The 22171-nt window shown below is 48.2% G+C and overlaps 1 protein-coding gene across 1 annotated transcript in view; it reads left to right on the top strand.

Annotated features, from left to right (window-relative positions):
* Positions 1-22171, top strand: part of acap3b (ArfGAP with coiled-coil, ankyrin repeat and PH domains 3b) — a 155432-nt gene that overhangs the window by 97265 nt on the left and 35996 nt on the right. The window contains 4 exon segments of the mRNA XM_055659219.1: positions 1545-1589; positions 2584-2679; positions 5431-5505; positions 12133-12144. Of these exon segments, the coding sequence (XP_055515194.1) occupies positions 1545-1589; positions 2584-2679; positions 5431-5505; positions 12133-12144 (228 nt within the window).

A 22171-nucleotide genomic window follows, 5' to 3' on the forward strand; every position in this document is an offset into this window, starting at 1 on the left:
TCCTGGCTGATCATCCAAGATCAGTACTCCTCCGTTCCTGCTTTTCTCCCCCAAAATCCCGTGATTCCTTTAGCCCCTAGAACTAAATCTAAAGGGCCGGTCCCACCAGCAGGTGCCTGCATGCGGCAAGCGCGACCTAACGTGGGCTGGGGGGCCAGTCCCACTTCGATCGCCGGAGCCGTATGGAGTTGTGCGGAGCTGGTCCCGACATCGCGCGGGGCTCCGAAAAACTGATACTGTTCAAAAATTCCCCGCGGCAATGGCCTGCCGGCCCGCAGCGGCATTGAGGCCGTACACACACGCCTAGCGCGAACTTCCCGCGGACTTCGCTCGAACTTCACGTCGTACGGGATCACTCGACCTCCGTGCGGCCCCCGCTTCCGTCCGGTTTGGTCGCGCTTGCCGCATGCAGGCCCTTAGCTCTCCCTTGAAAACATCAACTGGCCTCCACTGCCTTCTGTGGCAGAGAATTCCACTGATTCACAACCCTGGGTGAAAAAGTGTTTCCTCATCTCAGTCCTCTTATTCCTAAACTGTGATCCCTGGTTCTGGACTCCCCCAACATGGGGAAAACGTTTCCTGCATCTAGCCTGACCAAACCCTTAAGAATTGTATATGTATCCATGAGATTCCCCTCTCATCATCAGAGCTACTTTATGAAAACGCTGCAGATTTTTTTTCTATGTTGTACCTCAAATCACCACAGGATGGCAGCAATTCTACACATTCACGGTGAATCATTTATAGGTTTAGATTCAGATTCTTCCCAATAGGTTGTAGGTTTACAGGACGGGAACAGGCCCTTGTACCCACCGTTAGTCCACGCCGACCATCGATCACACGTTCACACTAGCTCCATGCTCTTCCGCTTTCTCATCCACTCCCTGCACACTAGGGGCAATTTACAGAGGCACAATTAACCTGCACACCCGCGCGTCTTCCGATGTGGGAGGAAATCGGAGCAAACCCACGCGGCCACAGGGAGAACGTACATGCAAACTCCACACAGACAGCACCCGAGGTCAGGATCGAATCCAGGTCTCTGGCGCTGGTAGGCAGCAGCTCCACCCGCTGCGCCACCGTGCAGCCCTTCAACGGACGTTTTAACGTCGAACATCAGAATATCAGAAATAATATTACAAGCTGAGATATTGTTCCTCTGATGAGGGAGCGTGGCCCCGTGTAATAGGGAGAGAAAATCATCCCCATTATCTCTGGCATCCTTTTGTTTACGACCACATTGATTTTGCGGTGATGGTGACTGCTGGCAATCGGGGACACTCAATATGGACATCAAAATCCAACAGGCTCCAGGGCCAAACGTGGGCACTCCTCAGGTCCCAGTAGCCAAGAGGAGGGAGTTGCCTCATTATATTCCCTATCCAGATTCAGAGAATGGAAACTCAACGTTGCCTATTTCCTTCGCTCCATAGATGCTGCTGCACCCGCTGAGTTTCTCCAGCACTTTTGTCTACCTTCACAGTGTTTGGTAAATGGCCCTCAGTCTGTGTCCCATCTAGACTCATACACTTCATCTCTTTCAGATTAATGTCCTTCAAGCAAAGAAGAAATTTGAAATATTAGATGCGGTAAGACTGATATTTTTTTGGATCTAATGTTTATGGGATGTCTTCTGTCTTCCTTTATATTCGTAAAATGTTTGTACCCCTTTAGTGCAAGAATGATCAAGTTCCCATGTCTCCCTCTTGTTTGGTAAACTGGAATCTGTACAATATTTATTAGAAAAGCTTAAGAAATCACTGATTGATTTCACCAGAATGGAATTAAATATAAGGCCCAGCTAGAAATCTCTTCCCCCAGTGAACTGATTTTGTTGACAATCTCCAAAGCCCTGTACAGACTCTCATGGGACCCATAGCACTGCAGCACTGCCTAGAGCCACACTCTGGTTTAGAGATCCAGCATGGGAACAGTCCCTTCGGCCCATTGAGCCCACTCCGACCATCGGTCACCCGTACACTAGTTCTACTTTATCCCACTTCTGCAGCCTACACACTAGGGGCCATTTGCAGAGGCCAATTAACCCACAAACCCGCACGTCTTTGAAATGTGGAAGGAAAGACGGAGCGCCCAGCGGAAACACACGGGGCCACGGTGAGAACGTGCAAACTCCGCACAGACAGCACAGCACCCGAGGTCAAGATCGAACCTGGGTCTCTGGCGCTGTGAGGCAAGGCAGCAGCTCTAGCCACTGAGCCACCGTGCGATTCCAAGTGCAATCTCAATACCCCTGTCACTCTGCTAAGCCTTTCCTTTCAAAAGTACTAGAATCCACTCACGTGCTCTATCACACATGCACTCTCCCATGACAGTCAAAACATGTTCTCTGGAACACCCACACTAAAGCGCTCATGAGCCTGGTACCTGGAGGCCTAGAGTGTACAGTACAAAGTCCCTAGTGTGGGAAGAATAGACATTCACTGTATCATTGCATAAATACTGCCCAGAACCGCAGCCTGTGACTGGGGACCTCTCTGTGACAGTCGCCCCCGTTATGCAGTCATAGTTGTTATAAATAACATTGAGTGGCAAAGGCTGAGATATGACTTGTCGTTGCTCCAGATGCTGTCGTTCATGCACGCCCAGTACACCTTCTTCCAGCAAGGCTACGACCTGCTTAAAGAGTTGGATCCTTACATGAAGAAGCTGGCCACAGAGGTGAGTGGCCTGATGTTTGTCCATAAGACTCTAGAGACACAGCCTGGGGAACAGGCCCTTCGACCCACCGGGCCCACACCGACTGATGCCCATGCCAGTGAGATGGGACTGGAGGTCTCAGTCTCATGAGCCTGGGACAAGGGTCTCTCTTTCCCAGCCACATCTGCTTGACCATCCAAGGAGAACAATACACCTGAAACGTCACCCATCCTTTTTCTCCAGGTATGCCGCCTGACCCGCTGAGATACTCCAGCACCAGTGGGTTAACATATGATGAGCGTTTGACGGCACTGGGCCTCTACTCACTGGAGTTTAGAAAGATGAGGGGCAACCTCATTGAAACTTACCGAATAGTGCATAGAGTGGATGTGGTGAGGATGCTTCCACTAGTGGGAGAGTCTAGGACCAGAGGCCACAGCCCCAGAATAAAAGGATGTTCCTTTATTGAGGAGGAATTTCTTTAGTCAGAGGGTGGTGAATCTGTGGACTTTGTTGCCACAGGTGGCTGTGGAGGCCAAGTCAATAGATATTTTTAAGGCAGAGATACATAGATTCTTGATTAGTATGGGTATCAGGGGTTATGGGGAGAAGGCAGGAGAATGGGGTTAGGAGGGAGAGATAGATCAGCCATGATTGATTGGCAGAGTAGACTTGATGGGCCGAATGGCCTAGTTCTACTCCCATCACTCATGAACTTTGAAAACGTTGTGTCTATCTTCAGCCCCTCAGATGATATCAGTGACAAGATGTAGGAGAAGCCAATGTTAAGACCAGTTCATCCCAAAGCACCAGACCCGTCTTCCAACGCACCACATCGGGGCAACGTGTTAAAAGCTGCGGAGTATTAATGTTGAGCGTAGAAGTGTGTCAGGCCTCCTCTGGAGACTCGCACCTCGAGAGTTATCAGTACAGATGTGTCTTGGAAATTAGCACAAAATACCTTGGAGAAATCGTTAATTGCTTAATTAAGGAAACAAAAAAAACGTGTTTTATTGAAGGTACGAAAAGAGTGTCAGTTTTTTTTTTTTGCTAATTGTAACCTATTGCTCCAATCAGAGATGTTAAACATATGTTCACAGTTAGGGTCTGCTCAGATGTAAAATTAAACCGGACCCGACCCAACCCAAGATCAACACCAGTATAAAGGCTTGTTTTTCATTTCATGCCCAACTGCATTACCATAAATATAATTATTTAAAACACATCTTTGTCACCTGGAGTGATTCTCACAAAGTGGAATAGAGTGATCATCATCGCACTTTGATAACTTATTTAAAAATGAATCCAGATGTTTATTTGACAGTAGACAATAGGTGCATTTCGGCCCTTCAAGCCAGCACCGCCATTCACTGTGATCATCCACAATCAGTACCCCGTTCCTGCCCTCTCCCCATATCCCTTGACTCCGCTACCTTCAAGAGCTCTATCTAACTCTCACTTGAAAGCATCCAGAGAATTGGCCTCCACTGTCTTCTGAGGCAGAGAATTCCACACATTCACAAACCTCAGTGGGTGAAAAAGTTTTCCCTCATCACCGTTCTAAATGGCCGACCCCTTATTCTTAAACTGTGGCCCCTGGTTCTGACTCCCCCAACATGGGGAACATGATTCCTGCCTCTAGCCTGTCCAATCCCTTAATAATCGTATATGTTTCAATATGATCCCCTCTCATCCTTCTAAATTCCAGAGTGTACAAGCCCAGTCGCTCCAGTCTTTTGGAATCGGTGCAATGTAATGCTTGCCTTTCTACATGACAATTCCACGCTAGACTTTGCCAATCGTGCAGAGACATCAGGAAGTGCTGCTGGTGAATTTCAATTTTGTAAATGCCATTATCTCTGGTCTTGTCTGGGTGAACGCATTTTACATCCTAACCTTTGCAGGAAGGGCAGATTGCTGCATTAAATCTCAATAGAAAAAAACACAAGAGGCTCAATAAGTCAGGGAAAGTGAGCCTCAGTAATTGGGTTTGCAAGATGATATCTGTCTAATATAATCAAAGAGTACATTTAAATGTGCAAAACGCATCAAATTAGGTTTGATTTTTGTTCCTTTGGATATCCAGTGGGCTTTTAGGTCAAAATGCCTCTGATTTCTGCCTGGAGACCGAGAAGTGACACAGCCTGGAAACAGGCCCTTCGGCCCAACTTGCCCATACCGGCCCATCTACACTAGTCCCACCTGCCTGTGTTTGCCCTTCACTTTAAACCTAATTCTGTTGGTCCTCGATTCCCCTACTCTGGGCAAGAGACAATAGGCAATAGACAATAGACAATAGGTGCAGGAGTAGGCCATTCGGCCCTTCGAGCCAGCACCGGCATTCAATGTGATCATGGCTGATCATCCCCAATCAGTACCCCGTTCCTGCCTTCTCCCCATATCCCCAGACTCCGCTATCTTTAAGAGCCCTATCTAGCTCTCTCTTGAAAGCATCCAGAGAACCTGCCTCCACTGCCCTCTGAGGCAGAGAATTCCACAGACTCACCACTCTCTGTGAGAAAAAACGTTTCCTCGTCTCCGTTCTAAATGGCTTGCTCCTTATTCTTAAACTGTGTGTGGCCCCTGGTTCTGGACTCCCCCAACATCGGGAACATGTTTCCTGCCTCTAGCGTGTCCAAGCCCTTAACAATCTTACATGTTAGACTTTGTGGGTCTAAACCAAACCAAACTAAACTCTAAACTGTAGAGGAAACCTTTGTATCCCGCCGTGTGTTTGGACTAACGGAGCGTTTGTTTTGTGCCCTTGTTCAGCTGGATCAACTTGTGATCGACTCGGCTGTGGAGAAAAGGGAAATGGAGCATAAGCACGCACTGATCCAGCAGCGGGTGAGTGCCGCACAGTGTCTAATCTCTCATTACTAGCCATCTGTGCTAACAGATAGCAGAACAGCGTGCATGGGGGTGAGAGTTTGCAGCATTAACACACAGCAATGGTTTATGCTACCCCCTCACACCACAGGATTAAAGTCCAAGTGGCGCAAGAAACTGTTCTGTATCGACGTGCGCCACAGCTCGCCTCTAATCATTCTATAATCCACAATTCATCTTGGAAAGTGTCGTGGAGTCAAACAGAACGGATACAGGCCCTTCAGCCCAGCCTGAAGAAGAGTCTCCAACCCAACTACCTCACCCATTCCTTCTCTCCAGAGATGCTGCCTGTCCCGTTGAGTTACTCCAGCGTTTTGTGTCTGCCCCCCCCTTCATCCCCCCCCCCTTGTCCATGCTGCCCCAATCTAAGCTAAAATGTTCAAGAAGGAACCGCAGATGCTGGAGAATCGAAGGTAGACAAAATTGCTGGAGGAACTCAGCGGGTGCGGCAGCATCTATGGAGCGAAGGAAATAGGCGACGTTTCGGGCGGAAACCCTGGGATAAATAAAAGTTGTATCGTATCGTTTAGTGCAAGGTTAAGCCAGCAAAGTGCGATCAAGGATAGTGCGAGGGTCACCAATGAGGTAGAGAGTAGTCCAGCACTGCTCACTCTGGTTGTGGTGGGATCATTCGGTTGCCAGAAAACAGCTAGGAAAAAAGTGTTGGCTTCAGAGCAGTTGAGAATTAGTTACTGTGGGCGGTGAAATGGTTAACAGCTGACGACAGTGTTTAATTGGCCATTCGATAATGCAACCAGAATGAATGCACACAAAGAGTTGAGATCAAAGGGGAATTCCACCGCTCTTGAACACTGTCTCAAAAGCACATCTGTCTGAGATGCTGCCTTCAGCCAGTCTGTATTGAAGGGTTCTCTATGGCCCTCTGCTATTTTTATAAAAACATGCTGGGAAAGGGTCCACCACATGTTTTGAGGCATGGACAATCAAGTCACATTGCTGTGAGTTGTCTGCGATTATACTCTGGAATGTACGTACAAGTATGTGCGTACTTTCTGTGCACATGTGGCTGTTAATTTGGCCGTGTGTCAAAAGCGTGTGTGTCTGTACCATATATACGCTGTTGCCTGTAGTGTGTGTGTGTGTGCGCGTGCGTGCGTGTGTGTGTGTGCGAGTGCGTGTGTGTGCGTGTGTGTATCTTCCTTTGTCTGGATTAGGAGGTATTATCTACTAGGAGGGTTTGGACAAACTTGGGGTGTTTTCTCTGGAATGCCGCAGATTGAGGGGAGACCTAATAGAAATACGAGAAGCAGAGGCAGGGTAGGCACAACCTTTTTCCCAGAGTGGAGATTTCAAAGACTAAAGGTCACAGCTTTAAGGTGAGAGGGGCAGAGTTTCAAGTGGATGTCTAGAGTGTAGGTGCCTGGAACACGCTGCCAGGGGCAGTGGTGGAAGCAGATATTGGTGGTGTTTAGTCATAGAGTCATTAGAGTGATACAGTGTGGAAACAGGCCCTTCGGCCCAACTTGCCCACACCGGCCAACATGTCCCAGCTACACTCGTCCCACCTGCCTCCGCTTGGTCCATATCCCTCCAAACCTGTCCTATCCATGTACCCGTTTCTTAAACGTTGGGATAGTCCCAGCCTCAACTAGGCTGTTTAAGAGGCTTTTAGACAGGCACATGGAATTGCAGGGAATGGAGAGATATGGGTCAGTTGCAGGCGGAGGTGATCAGGTTAACTTGGCAGTATGTTCGGCACGGACATTGTGGGCCGAATGGCCTGTCCCTGCAACGTTGAAGAGGCTTTCGGATTGGCTCATGGACAGGTGAGGAATGGAGGGATATAGATCGCTACATTGGATTCCACCAACACAACTTACTGGTTACTGCTGGAGGTTGATTTTAACACATCCTTTTGAGCTCAACAAAATATTATTAATACTTTTACAAAAGAGCCTGATTGCAAAGACATTATTCACAAGCCCCCCCCACGCCACCATGTCCTCTGTGTCCTGGCCATGAATTATTGTTGAAATAGCCACGTCTGATCTTCGTCAGTTTACAGCTGGTGGGATGTTCCTGTGCACAGATTGGTTAATGGTTAATGTGTGTCCTTGCTCTGCAAGAATCCACAGGAACAGCACAGGTCAGGCAGCTTCTGGAGAGGAATGGAGAGAACAGAAGGGATATCAGGGGAACAGGCCCTTCGGCCCACATATAAAAGCTGAAATGCTTAAATGCAGGAAAAATGTTCCCAATGTTGGGCGAGTCCAGAACCAGGGGCCACAGTCTTAGAATAAAGGGGAGGTCATTTAAGACTGAGGTGAGAAAAAAACTTTTTCACCCAGAGAGTTGTGAATATATGGAATTCCCTGCCACAGAGGGCAGTGGAGGCCAAGTCACTGGATGGGTTTAAGAGAGAGTTAGATAGATCTCTAGGGGCTAGTGGAGTCAAGGGATATGGGGAGAAGGCAGGCACTGGTTATTGATAGGGGACGATCAGCCATGATCACAATGAATGGCGGTGCTGGCTCGAAGGGCTGAATGTCCTCCTCCTGCACCTATGTTTCTATGTTTAAATGCCTCTATGGTACCTGCTTCGTTCCAGACACCCACCTCCACTGTGTAAAAATACTTGTCCCACACAATCCTCCAAACTTCCCCCCCTCTCACCTTAAAGCCATGCTGACCGAGCCTTTGATACATCCATCCTGGGAAAACAATCCTGACTGTCTACCCTATCTATGCCTTTCATAATTTCATGCACCTCCCTATTAGGTCTCCCCGCAACTTCCTGCGTTCCTGAGAATACAATCCAAGTCTGTGCGACTGCACCCTGTAGCTCTTGTCCCAGAACCCAGGCATCATTCTGGTAAACATAGAAACATAGAAACATAGAAAATAGGTGCAGGAGTAGGCCATTCGGCCCTTCGAGCCTGCACCGCCATTCAATATGATCATGGCTGATCATCCAACTCAGTATCCTGTTCCTGCCTTCTCTCCATACCCCCTGGTCCCTTTAGCCACAAGGGCCACATCTAACTCCCTCTTAAATATAGCCAATGAACTGGCCTCAACTACCTTCTGCGACAGAGAATTCCAGAGATTCACCACTCTCTGTGTGAAAAAAGTTTTCCTCATCTCGGTCCTAAAAGATTTCCCCCTTATCCTTAAACTATGACCCCTTGTTCTGGACTTCCCCAACATCGGGAACAATCTTCCTGCATCTAGCCTGTCCAACCCCTTAAGAATTTTGTAAGTCTCTATAAGATCCTCCCCTCAATCTTCTAAATTCTAGCGAGTACAAACCGAGTCTATCCAGTCTTTCTTCATATGAAAGTCCTGACATCCTAGGAATCAGTCTGGTGAACCTTCTCTGTACTCCCTCTATGGCAAGAATGTCTTTCCTCAGATTAGAAGACCAAAACTGTACGCAATGCTCCAGGTGTGGTCTCACCAAGGCCCTGTACAACTGCAGTAGAACCTCCCTGCTCCTATACTCAAAATCTCCTCTCCAGATGTCCTCACCTCTCCTGCAATGGGGCGACCAGAATCGCACACAGTACTCCAAATGTGGCCTCGCCAACGTGCGATTGAATGAGATAAGTGGCGGTGTTGTTGTGAAAGGGAGATAAAAGAATATTAATCACTGCTGCTCCATCTGGAGGAGATAATAATAGAAGTGAACAAAGGAGACGAGAAGAGAGGGGAGAAAATAATACTAGATCTGAGGGATGTAAAATACTGCAGTTACTGAGTTATATAAAACATATAACATTCTTAAGGGATCGGACAGACTTGATGCAGGAAAAAAAGTTTCCAATATTGGGGGGAGTCCTGAACCAGGGGTCACAGTTTAAGATTAAGGGGTCGGCCATTTAGGACTGAGATGAGGAAAAACGTTTTCACCCAGAGAGTTGTGAATCTGTGGAATTCTCTGCCACAGAGAAGGCAATTCACGGGATGTTTTCAAGATAGTTAGATTTAGCTCTTAGGACTCAAGGGATATGGGGGGAAAAGCAGGAACAGGGTTACTGATTTTAGATGATCAGCCATGATCATATTGAATGCTGGCTCGAAGGGCCGAATGGCCTCCTCCTGCACCTATTGTCGATGTTTCTATGGTTCTTCTGGAAATCTGACGTAAGAATAGCCGCTGGAATTAATTGGCAGGAAGCAACTCTGGAGATCAGTGTAAACGATGAGGTTGCGTAATTTGTGTGCCAAGGACACGTAAGTGGGACAGGCCCTTTAACGTCACAAGTCGATGACCTTTGAAAGGTCGAGCCACAGAGTCTCACAGCGTGGAAACAGCCCATCGTCCCAACTTGCCCACGCCGACCAACATGCCCCATCTACACTAGTTCCACCTGCCTACGTTTGGCCCATATCCCTCTAAACCTGCCCCCTCTCCATGCTCCTGTCCAAATGTTTTTCCAAATGTTGTGATGGTACCTCCTCCTCCGGCAGCTCGTTCCGTATACTTACCATTCTTTGCGTAAATAAGTTGCCCCTCAGGTTCCTATTCAATCTTTCCCACCTCACCTTAAACCTGTGTCACCTGGTTCTTGATTCCCTGCTTTGGGTAAAAGACTCTGTGCATTTATCCGATCTATTCCTCTCATGATCTTGTACACGTCAATGAGATCGCGCCTTGTCCTCCTGCGCTCTAAGGAATAGAGTCGAACTTGCTCAACCTCTGGAAGTACGCCTGCTCCTGTTTTACGAGCGACACTGAACAAGGGGCTGGACCGTGGCCGCTGGTTCACATGGATGATGCATTTGTTAATTAAGGTGTAGAACAGGAGCAGAGGCTGTGCAGCAAGACAGACAACCCCCAGAGAGGCAGCGTTGTCATGTTTAATTAGTGTCCCTCGCAGTAGCCATTGATTTAACAGGTGGAATGGAATCAGTTCAGCAGCGGCTCCGATATTGATGCTGCCGTTGGTTCCTGATACCGTGGTCAGTCACTGCGGCAAATCCATACCCGTCAAAATCCTGCAGTCTCTAGCACCTAGCGGCACGGTGGCGCAGTGGTAGAGTTGAATCCTTACAGCGCTTACAACGCCAGAGGTCCTAGTTCGATCCTGGCTACGGGCGTTTGTCGGTACGGAGTTTGTACGTTCTCCCCGTGACCTGCGTGGGTTTTCTCCGAGAACTTCGGTTTCCTCCCACACTCCAAAGACATACAGGTTTGTAGGTTAATTGGTTTGTTGTGCAGGATAGTGTTAACTGCGTGGGGATCGCTTGTCGGCGCGGACTAGCCGGGCTGAAGTGCCTGTTTCCGCGCTGTATCTCTAAACTAAACTGACCCTCCCAGATTAAACACGACCTGAAAAGCAACTGAAAGACCACGGGGTCAGCACAACAAGAACATAGAACAGGACAGCACCGGAACAGGCCCTTCGGCCCACAATGTTGGTGCTGAGTGTGGTTAAACTGATCTCATCTGGCTGCACGTGATCCATGACTTGATCCGTGATTCCCTGCACTTCCATGTGGTTTTCGAAAAGCCTCTTAAATCCAAAGAACTCTTCAAACTTGAGCGATGGAACATTGCGCGAGGAACTCTGGGATTGGGGTGCGGAGACACACCAGCCACACGGCTTCTTTATTACAATGGAGGTAACAACATAGACCAGTACAGCACAGGAATAGGCCATTCGGCCCACTATGTCCGTGCCGAACATGATGCCAAGTTAAACTGGTCTCTCTCTCCGCCTGTACATGATCCATGTACCTCCATTCCCTGCATATCCATGTACCTGTCTCAAAGCCTCACTGTTGTATCTGCCTCCACCCCCACCCTGGCAATGCATTCCAGGCCCACACCACTACCCCGCCCCGTACATCCCCTTTACACTTTGCCCCCCTTGCCTTAAAGCTGTGCCCGCTAGTCTTTGACATTTCCACCCTGGGGGAAAGGTACTGACTGTTTTACTATCTCTGCCTCTCATAATTGTGATACACTTCCGTTAGGTCTCTCCTCAACCTCCGACGTTCCAGAGAAAACAATCCAAGTCTGTCCGCTCTCTCCTGTAGCTGACACCCTCTAATCCAGGCAGGTCCCCGGCGTAGGGTCCCGACCCGTAACGTCGCCCATCCGTAATCTCCGGAGACGCTGCCTGAACTCCTCCAGCATTTTGTATCTATCTTCGACATTCTGGTGAGCCTTTCTCTGCTCCCTCTCCAAAGCCTCCACGTCCTTCCTGTACTGGGGCGACCAGAACTGGGTTGTGAATCTAACGTGAAGCCCCCCTCTCTCTGTCCACTGCAGTCTGGGCACAAAGTTGACCAGATAATGGAGAAGGCTGCTCTGTGTTTTACCCGTGACGTCAATGTGAAGCTAAACCACTTGCACCATTGATGTGTTGCTGCTGCAAGGTCATCCTCAGTGTGTTCGTACTAAATACACTGACTGCGGTGGGGGGTGGTGGGGGGGGGGGGGGGGGGGGGGGGGGGGGGTGTGGGGGGGTGGGGAGAGTACACAGGAAGCTGCTCAACGGTCTCATCACCCTGACGACATCATATTTCTGAGTAAAACCAGGTGACAATATGCTAACTTGTCCTCGTCTCTCTTTTCTCCCACGGTCTCTTCAATGTTCTTCCATCAAACCGCCACAGACGCTGTTACAGGTAAGTCAAAAATAAATCCTGCTCGCCTACTTGTAGTGTGTCTGTTTAGATGTGTGCTTTTTAATTGATTCAATTCTAAAAACGAAAATCCTACGTTGCATCTTAATAAGATGCTGTCTGTACGGAGTTTGCACGTTCTCCCCCGTCACCGTGTGGGTTTTCGCCAAGATCTTCAGTTTCCTCCCTCACTCCAAAGACGTGCAGGTTTGCAGGTTCATTGGCTACGGTTAAAAACTGTACATTGTCCCTCGCGTGTCGGATACTGCGAGTGTGCGGGGATCGCTGGTCGGTGCAGAGTTGGCGGGCCGAAGGGTCTGTTTCCACGCTGTATCTCTAAACTAAACTGTGGTGCGGCACGGTGGCGCAGCGGTAGAGTTGCTGCCTTGCAGCGCCCGAGACCCAGATTCGATTCTGACTCCGGGTTTTGTCTGTACGGAGTTTGTACGTTCTCCCTGTGACCTGCGTGGGTTTTCTCCGAGATCTTCGGTTTCCTCCCACACTCCAAAGACGTGCAGGTTTGTGGGTTAATTGTCTGGTATAAGTGTAATATGTAAATTGTCCCTAGTGTGTGTGTGTGTAGGATAGTGTTAATGTACGGGGTCCGTTGGTCTGTGCGGGCTAGGTAGGCCGAAAAGCCTGTTTCCGTGCTGTACAACTAAACTAACTTCCTTCCCAAACTCTGTTGCATTCATCAATAGTTTCACTGACTCAAGCTCCCCTCCTGTAAAGAGACATTGTCTGCCCCCCTCTGTATGAGCAGCCATGGCTCCCTTTGCAAGACCCACGAGCCCTCCCTCCATTTGGCTTCCAAGATGGCTGCTAGTCCCTTTGAACCACTTCCTTGGTGCTGTTAGTGGGCACTGAGGAGGCAGCAACACCAAGAGGATGCGGGGAATTACCAGCTAACTTATTGTTGTTGGAGATGGTGAACTTGTGACCGAGGAGGTGTACATACAGACCACAATAAGAGAACATTCACACACAAATTGAATTGGTTATTGTAGCTATTATTGAACGGTTAAAGAAAACAGATAATATATTTGAAATTGCAGTAATGTTTTTGTATTTTTGCATCGAATGTTTGATTCTCTTCTGTGACTGGAATGTTATTTGTCTCTGTGAGTCGAGAGGGTTTGAAGTATGACAGACTGTGATTGCCAGCCGAATCTGGGAATCCACAGTGGTGCAGCGGGTAGAGCTGCTGCCTCACAGCGCCAGGGACCCGGGGTTGATCTTGACCTTGGGTGCTGCCTTTGCGGAGTTTGCACGTTCTCCCTGTGACCCGCGTGGGTTTCCCCCGGGCGCCCCTGGTTTCCTCCCATGTCCCAAAGACGCGCGGGTCTGTCAGTTAATTGGCCCGCTGTAAATTGCCCCCCAGTGTGTCGGAAGTGGGATAGCATAGAACTAGTGCGAACGGGTGAACGATGGTCGGCGTGGACCCGATGGGCCGAAGGGCCTGTTTCCGCGCTGCGTCTTTCAATCAATCAGTCAAACCTGTAATTACGAGTGTTCGAACCCGCCCGTTGAAATGTGAGCAAGGATGGTCAGACTGATGTGAATCCTGGCTAATTTGCGGCACTGTTTAATGGGACGAGGGATTACTATCTACGCGTCTCCTGATTTCCCTGAGGAAGGGGGATCAGACTCTGAGTCCCTCCAGCAAGATTAGCGGAGGCAGTGAGTAATGCCGGCTGCTCGGAAGCATGACGACATGGAACAGCGCACTCGGCAACCTCCCGACGATGGCTGCAATCTCAGAGTTTGAAATTAAACATGTAAATCACTAGGTTTCATTTGTCTAGGAATCTGTGCGATGTGTGAACAGATTTAATGTTGGTACTTTTAGCTCTGGCCAGTGCAGATCAATAACAACATATTGTCTCCATTTGTGTCACCTTGCTGCTGTAAGCAGCATCCCGACACAACAGGTAATACCTGCGCCTGTAGAAACAAAAGGACTTGCAAGTGCTGTCCTTATTCCAACCAACGACAGTCATTGGTTATAGGAGCAGAATTTTGCCATTTGGCCCATTCAATCATGGCTGATCTGTCTTTCCCTCTCAACCCCATTCTCCTCCCTTCTCGTCATAACCAGTACTAACCAATCTCCGCCTTCAAAATATCCATTGTCAGCCTCCACAGCCGTTTGTGGCAATGAATTCCACAGCTTCACCAGCCTCTGAATAAAGAAATTCCTCCTCATCTCCTTTCTAAAGGTGTGTCCTTTTATTCTGAGGCTGTGGCCTCTGGTCCTAGACTCTCCCACTAATGGAAACATCCTCTCCACATCCACTCTATCCAGTCCTTTCACTATTCAGAAAGTCTCAATGAGGTTCCCCCCTCTTCCTTCTAAACTCCAGCGAGTTCAGGCCCAACGCCATCAAAGAATCATCTTCATGCGTCAACCCACGCATTCCTGGGAACATTCTCGTTAAACTCCTCAGGAGTTCTCCCCAATGCCAGCACATCCTGCCTCAGATATGGGGCCTGTGCTTCATGGCTGAGGTTAGCATTCATGAGCCCGATGGTTGTTGGGAAGAATCTGTTCTTGATCCTGGTGGTCACTGTTTTTAGGCTCCTGTATCTTCTTCCTGATGGCAGGAGTGAAAAGTGAGTGTGTCCAGGGTGGTGAGGGTCTTTGATGGTACTGGCTGCCTTCTGGTGTATACTACAAATGCCACAACCAAAATAACACACTGCCTTGTTTAAATAGTCCCAGGGCACTTGGAGATTCATCAGTTATTCTTGCGTTTGAGGGAGTGCAGCGTGGGTTCACGAGGTTCATTCCCGAGATTTGCGGGACTGTCAAATGATAGAATGGAGCGGCTGGGCTTGTATACTTAGAAGGAGTATTTAGAAGGATGAGATGGGATCTTATTGAAACATATAAGATTATTCAGGGTTTGGATACGCCAGAGGCAGGAAACATGTTCCCGATGTTGGGGGGAGTCCAGAACCAGGGGCCACAGTTTAAGACTAAGGGGTAGGCCATTTAGAATGGAGATGAAGAAAAACTTTTTCACACAGAGTTGTGAATGTGTGGAATTCTCTGCCTCAGGAGGCAGTGGAGGCCAATTCTCTAGATGCTTTCAAGAGAGAGTTAGATAGATCTCTTAAAGATGGAGGTGTGAAGGGATATGGGAGAAGGCAGGAACTGAATGTGAATGATCAGCCATGATCACAGTGAATGGCTGTGCCAAATCGAATGGCCTACTCCTGCACCTATTGTCTATTGCTATAGAGTCAGAATCATACAGCATTGAAACAGGCTCCTCAGCCCAACTTGTCCATGCCAACCTGCATGCCCCATCTAAACTTGTCCTATTTACCCGCCTTTGACCCATATCGTCGTTCACCTTTCTGACCCATGTAACTGTCCAAGTGTCTTTCAAATGCTGTTATAGTACCTGCCTGAACTACCTCCTCCAGCAGCTCGTTCCATAGACCCACCACCCTCTGAGTGAATGGGTTGCCCCTCAGGATCCCATTAAATTTTTTTTTTTTTAAACAGTAATTCAGGAACAACGTACTGCATTGGCTGAAAACCTAAAAAACAAATAAATAATATATTATATCTCTCAACACAAACCCATTGTGGGATTGTACTGTGCTTATAGTGGATGCTGGTTTCCCCAGTGATCGGATCACTTTCCTTCTCTCCAGCGATTCCGCCTGTCCCGCTGAGTTACTCCAGCGTTTTGTGTATATCTTTGACTTAAACCAGCATCTGCAGTTCCTTCCTGCACATTGGATCACAAGATTCAAGAGAGTTTATTGTCATGTGTTCCAGATAGGCCGATGAAATTCTTGCTTTGCTTCAGCACAACAGAATATAGTAGGCGTGAATACAGAACAGATCAGTGTGTCCATATACCATTATATAAATATATACACACATGAATAGATAAACAGATAAAGTACAAATAAACAGATAATGGGTATTAATGTTTAGAGTTTTGTTTGAGTTGAGTGTGATGGCTGTGGGGAAGGGGCTATTCCTGAACCTGGATGTTGCAGTCTTCAGACTCCTGTACCTTCCACCTGAAGGTAGAATGCTCTCTGCAGTGAGTTAGCTGACGGTTACCATGGTTGGCAAGTGTGTAGCCCAGGGGGTGGACCTGACAAAAATCCTCTTCAGCGCAGAGCCCGCTGCCTCTCATTGTTTTAACAATTGAACAGTACTAGCTGTAGCCCAGAGCTCCGCATTTTACGCAAGGATGCTTCAAAATAATAAACTGATTGGTAGTGAAACTCTTTAGACTTTCCTCATTAAGCACGTTAGAGCAGCTGCTTGCTGGAACAATTGGCCGCGCGCTGTAGCTCTGTGTTAGCTGTGCATCATCTTATGTCTCTTTGTCCCACCCCCTATTGCTGCCTCTTCAGTCCTTACAAAGAGAGAATAGGTACTGTGAATAAACGGGAACTGAAGCCGCATCAATTATCTTGCTGCTATGGTGCAGTAAAGCATGGGAACATACCCTTCAGCCCACAACCCCGGTGCTGTACACGATGCCAAACCATTAGGGCGACACGGTAGAGTTGCTGCCTTACAGCGCCAGAGACCCCGGTTCGATCCCGACTACGGGTGCTGTCTGTACGGAGTTTGTACGTCCGTCTTGTCACCTGCGAGGGTTTTCTCCTGGATCTCCGGATTCCTCCCACGATCCGAAGACGTTTAGGTTTGATCTACCACTTGGCTTTGGTAAAATTGTAAAATTGTCCACGTGTGTGTGGGGATCGCTGGTCGGCGTGGACCCGCTGGGCCGAAGGGCCTGTTTCCGCGGTGTATCTCTAAACTAAAATTAAAGTCAACTCAGAACACTAGCGAACACGAGCGCTCAGTCTCCTGGCCGTTCACCATTTTAACTCACCTTCCCACTTCCACACTGACCTTTCCCCCATTGACAGAGTGCAAACTGGAAGACCACGTGCAAACTGGAAGACCAGCTTGTGTAGCTTACAGTGGCATGAACATCGAATTCTCCAATTGTAGGTAGCTCACCTACAAACAACACCCCCCCCCTCCTTTTTCTCCCCCTCCCTTCCCTTTGCTCCACCTGAATACACACCCATTCTTTCTTTTTCTCTCCCCCCCCCCCCCCCCCATTCTTTTTCCACCAATATTTCTTCCACTTTGAGGACACTGAACCGCCCGGAGAAAACGCACCCGGTCACAAGAAAGAACGTACAAACTCCACACAGACAGCACCCGTAGTCAGGATCGAACCCGGGTCTCCGGCGCTGTGAGGCAGCAACTCTACTGCTGCGCCACCGTGTCCTTTAGTACATGGAGTATTTGGTCCATGGCTAGCTGGCTTCCAGACATTTTGTGTTGAAAACGCGGCCATCTTAGCCAATGTCACAAAGAGCCCGTGTCCTCTCTCGCTGAGAGTACTATCTGCACGTGAGCCATTGTGTTCCTCGGGGAACCTGATCATCTGCACCAATTGATTTTATTTATTCAATGCTTCTTTTAACAAATGAATGAACACATTAGTTGACTTTGCCGTGAGTCTATTTATATTCCTTACACCCTGTGGGGAAAGACAGATAATTCTACAGAGCTTGTTACATTTTCACTCATCCCATCTAATGCCGATCACAATCGGAAGTTAAGTTGATCGGGTTATCTGCAGTTTAAATACGCAAACAATCTCGCCCTCTGAATTTTCTTTAATCAAATGACAATGTGCTGATATGTGAATAGTTCTTTGTATCTGGCAGTCCAAACTCCTGGATTCAGTATAGGACTTCATTCTATCATTCAGCAGTGTCACAGAGTCACAGGGTCTTCAGACTGACCTGCCCATGACGACCAAGATGCCCCATCTAAGCTAGTCCCGTTTAGAAACATAAAAACATAGTAAATAGGTGCAGGAGGAGGCCATTTGGCCCTTCAAGCCAGCACCGCCATTCATTGTGATCATGGCCAATCAATAACCTGCCTTCTCCCCGCATTCCTTGATTCCACTAGCCCCTAGAGCTCTATCTAACTCTCTCTTAAATCAGTGACTTGGCCTCCACTGCCCTCTGTGGCAGGGAATTCCACAAATCCACAACCCTCTGGGTGAAAAAGAGTTTTTTCTCACCTCAGACTTAAATGGCTTCCCCTTTATTTGAGTCCGCGTTTGGCTCGTATCCTTCTAAGCATTTCGGGCTGAGACCCTTCTTTGGACCCTGAAGTCCATTCAGAGTCTGAAGAAGGGTCTCAACCCGAAGCAACACCTATTCCTTCTCCCCAGAGGCGCTGCCTGGCACGATGAGTTACTCCAGCATTGTGCGGGTCAGGCAGCATCTCTGGCGAAAAAGGATGGTTGACGTTTTCCGCTCGGAACCCTTCTTCCGACCCGGAGCCAGTCCCTACAGTTACAGTTTAGTTCACGTCACAGTTCACGTGTGCTGAGGTTTTTGTTGCATGCTATCCAGTCAGCGGAAAGACAATACATGATCACATTTGAGCCATTTGCAGTAGATAGACACATGAGAAAGGAATGGCGTTTAGTGCAAGGTAAAGCCAGCAATGTCCGACCAAGGATAGCTCCAGCACTTCGGTATGAACCAGCATCTGCAGTTCCTAGGTAGACAAAAATGCTGGAGAAACTCAGCGGATGCAACAGCATCTATGGAGCGATGGAAATAGGCAACGTTTCGTCCCGAAACGTTGCCTATTTCCCTCGCTCCATAGATGCTGCTGCACCCGCTGAGTTTCTCCAGCATTTTTGTCTACCTTCGATTTTCCAGCATCTGCAGTTCCTTCTTAAACACATCTGCAGTTCCTAACTACATAAGACATTTTTCATGCGTCTTGGGGTTTATAAGTCCTTCTCCTTTACATGCTACTAAAAGATCTACTGAAATTCACTTCACTGATAAAAATTGGTTGAATAAGACATGGAAATGTGGCCACAGGGAACTACAAATGCTGGTTTACAACAGTTACAAAGTGCTGGGGTAACTCAGCGGGTCAGGCAGCATCTTTGAAGAACATGGATAGGCGATGCAATCATTTTTATTAATCACGAGGCAATACAATTTCGGATTGTTGCAAATTTCACAAAGTACTTCGATGCTTCGGGTCAAGACCCTTCTTCAGACTGATTGTGGTTGGGGGGGGGAGGAATGAGGGGGGAGGGGGGGAAAGAAAGCTGGAAGAGTGGTGGGAGAGGGGCAAAGTCTGGCAAATGATAGTTGGATACGGGAGAATCTAGATCTACTCTCGTGCACTTGTTTAACTGCAGCCGTCCACCTATTAAACCGGTTTGACTTCTCTGCCAAAATGGAAGAGAAGGGAATGAAATGTGAGCACCTTACGTATGTGCCTGCCAACATCCCCTTTCATTAAATCACCTTGAATCATTTTGCGTTTGCCCTTCTCATGAGCTAATTGGTGTTAATTTATTGAGGCTGCCTGCACCAGCCTGACGTAATTCCCCAGCTGAAGAATTCTAATGGAATCCCTTCCTGTGAGCCAGGACTGGGGCGAGTGAATCACAGTTCCCCTGTGAGTCTGGAGCATCGTACACAGTTCGGCAATCAACGTCTCCGAGCCCGCTGCTGATCAAGGGCACTGTGAGGACACGGATGGGTTAATGGACTGGGGACTCTCCAGCATTGATTGAGAAGCGGCCGTTCCTACATTAGTGAAGTGCTGCAATTAGAGGCAACTCCCCTCGACAAAGGCTGCTGACGTACCTTCATGTTTTATACCAGCTTGCCTAACACGACCCAAACATATGACCATCACACACAACCCGAAAGAAACAGGACGGCCCTAGTTATCAGGTGAGGTGTATAACCAGTAAACCTACTGCCACAGAAGGCTGTGGAGGCCAAGTCAATGGATATATTTAAGGCAGAGATAGATAGATTCTTGATTTGGGACGGGAGTTGGGGGTTATGGGAAGAAGGCAGGAGAATGGGGTTAGGAGGGAGAGATAGATCAGCCATTATTGAATGGTGGAGTAGACTTGATGGGCCGAATGGTCTAATTCTGCTCCTATCATTTATGAACGGATGAACCTTTAGATCAGAAAGGTTAAGAGGGAAGGGGCATCTTGTTCGGCATGGATGGGGTTAGGCCGTGCAGTCTGACTCGATGCCTCAATTAAGGACCGTCGCATTAATTAACCTCCTGAACACAATTTCCCACGGTTCAATCCTCCGGGAACGCAGCCCCATTTCTGTGATGTCATTCAAATTCCGTGCACATTATGTGGCAATGCTTCCCACCAACCACAGGTTGCAGTTTGTACCTGTTTCTCCCACTCACCACCCATAGTGTCTCCACTAAGTCTGAGACACTCATCACGTTGGCCATTGTTGACGGGATTGGGTTCGGCCCATCTCCTTCACAACGCTGTCAATTGAAACATCTTTTCTCCCCCCCCGAAGGAAATTAGCCCACCATCCCTTTCCCCTTCAGTCTGAAGAAACGGGTCCCGACCCAAAAAACATCACCTCTCCACGTTCTCCACAGATGCTGTCCTGACCCGCTGAGTTACTCCAGCACTTTACTTCCTTTTTTTTTTTGTAAACCGGCGCCTTCAGTTCCTCGAGTCTCCACGTCAAAATGTTAATTTGACCAGACACGTCAGCTGAGTTAGAAATCCCCAACTCAACCCAACCTAACCCCGAGGGGAGCAACTGTGTGAAGGAAACTGTGTCTAAACTTCTGATGACGGAGCAATTGTGGTTCTATTCTGGGAAATTCCAAGGACGGGCTGTCAACCGGGGAGTAAGTTTGTGGACGGGGACTCGTGGCTCACATTGTTACTCTGGAGATTGTGCCCCCTGTACTTGCTCAAGAAACGCCATTATTAATACAGTTGCTTCTAACGCTAGCCGGCCATCTCTCACAGCACTTTATAGAAAAATGCACTCCCAACTGCAATCTTTGTGTACATTTAAAAGGAAAGTTTGCAATGGAAGTACATGGCACTTAAAACCCATTATAAGTCATTGTGTGTTCCATTAGTGAAATGAAAATGCAGAGTTTCTACAAGAAAAAACACTTTCCTTACGGCTCGGAGCAGGCAAATGACTACTCCGATAGACTATTTCAGGCACTGACCAAATAAGCTTTTTAAGAGACATGCCTCTGGTAAATGTGTCCTCTGTAGCAACCCAAAATCTTATGAAAGATTTTCTTTGAACTGTTGACCACAGATCCAATCGTTTTTTTTTAATAATCGAATGCTTACAGGTGATTTAGTTTAGTTTAGTTTAGAGATACAGCGCGGAAACAGGCCCTTCGGCCCACCGAGTCCATACCGACCGGCGATCCCTGCACATTAACACTATCCTACACACTACTAGGGTACAATTTATACTTATACCAAGCCAATTAACCAGCAAACCTGTACGTCTTTGGAGCGTGGGAGGAAACCGAAGATCTCGGAGAAAACTCACGCAGGTCACGGGGAGAACGTACAAACCCCGTACAGACAGCGCCTGTAGTCAGGATCGAACCTGGGACTCTGGCGCTGTGAGGCAGCAACTCTCCCGCTGCACAACGTACCGCTGGTCATCACTTTCCCGAGCGGTTTTCTCTTGGGATGGAGTGTTGTTCCAGATACAGGGCGGCTCTGGGATTATCAGTGTCCATGGGTCACAGGGTTATGGATTTTTAAAAGTCTCACCCCCTTTACCTCTTCCCCGATATCCCTTCCTCTGGCTTTACATTTCACGCCTCTTCTATCATTATCTCCCCTGCGGTACTTCCCTGACGGGGGGAGGGGGGGTGGGGAAGGGACTCAGTGTCCACAAAGGCCGATCTTGCAGCACAAAGCTATCCCATTGCACCGGGTGTACAAATGCCCCCCAAATGCGGGATATTTGACTGCAACGTTTGAGGTCGTGAGAGACTGTGTTCGCAAAAAACATTTTTAGTGCAGCACAGTGGCGCAGCGGCAGAGCTGCTGCGTTACAGCGGCAGACACCCAGGTTCGTTCCTGACTACGTGTGCTTTCTGTACGGAGTTTGCATGTTCTCCCTATTAACAAGATCATGGGCGGCCCCTTCCACCCCT

The sequence above is a fragment of the Leucoraja erinacea genome, chromosome 30, assembly GCF_028641065.1.
Source record: "Leucoraja erinacea ecotype New England chromosome 30, Leri_hhj_1, whole genome shotgun sequence".
NCBI lineage: Eukaryota > Metazoa > Chordata > Chondrichthyes > Rajiformes > Rajidae > Leucoraja > Leucoraja erinaceus.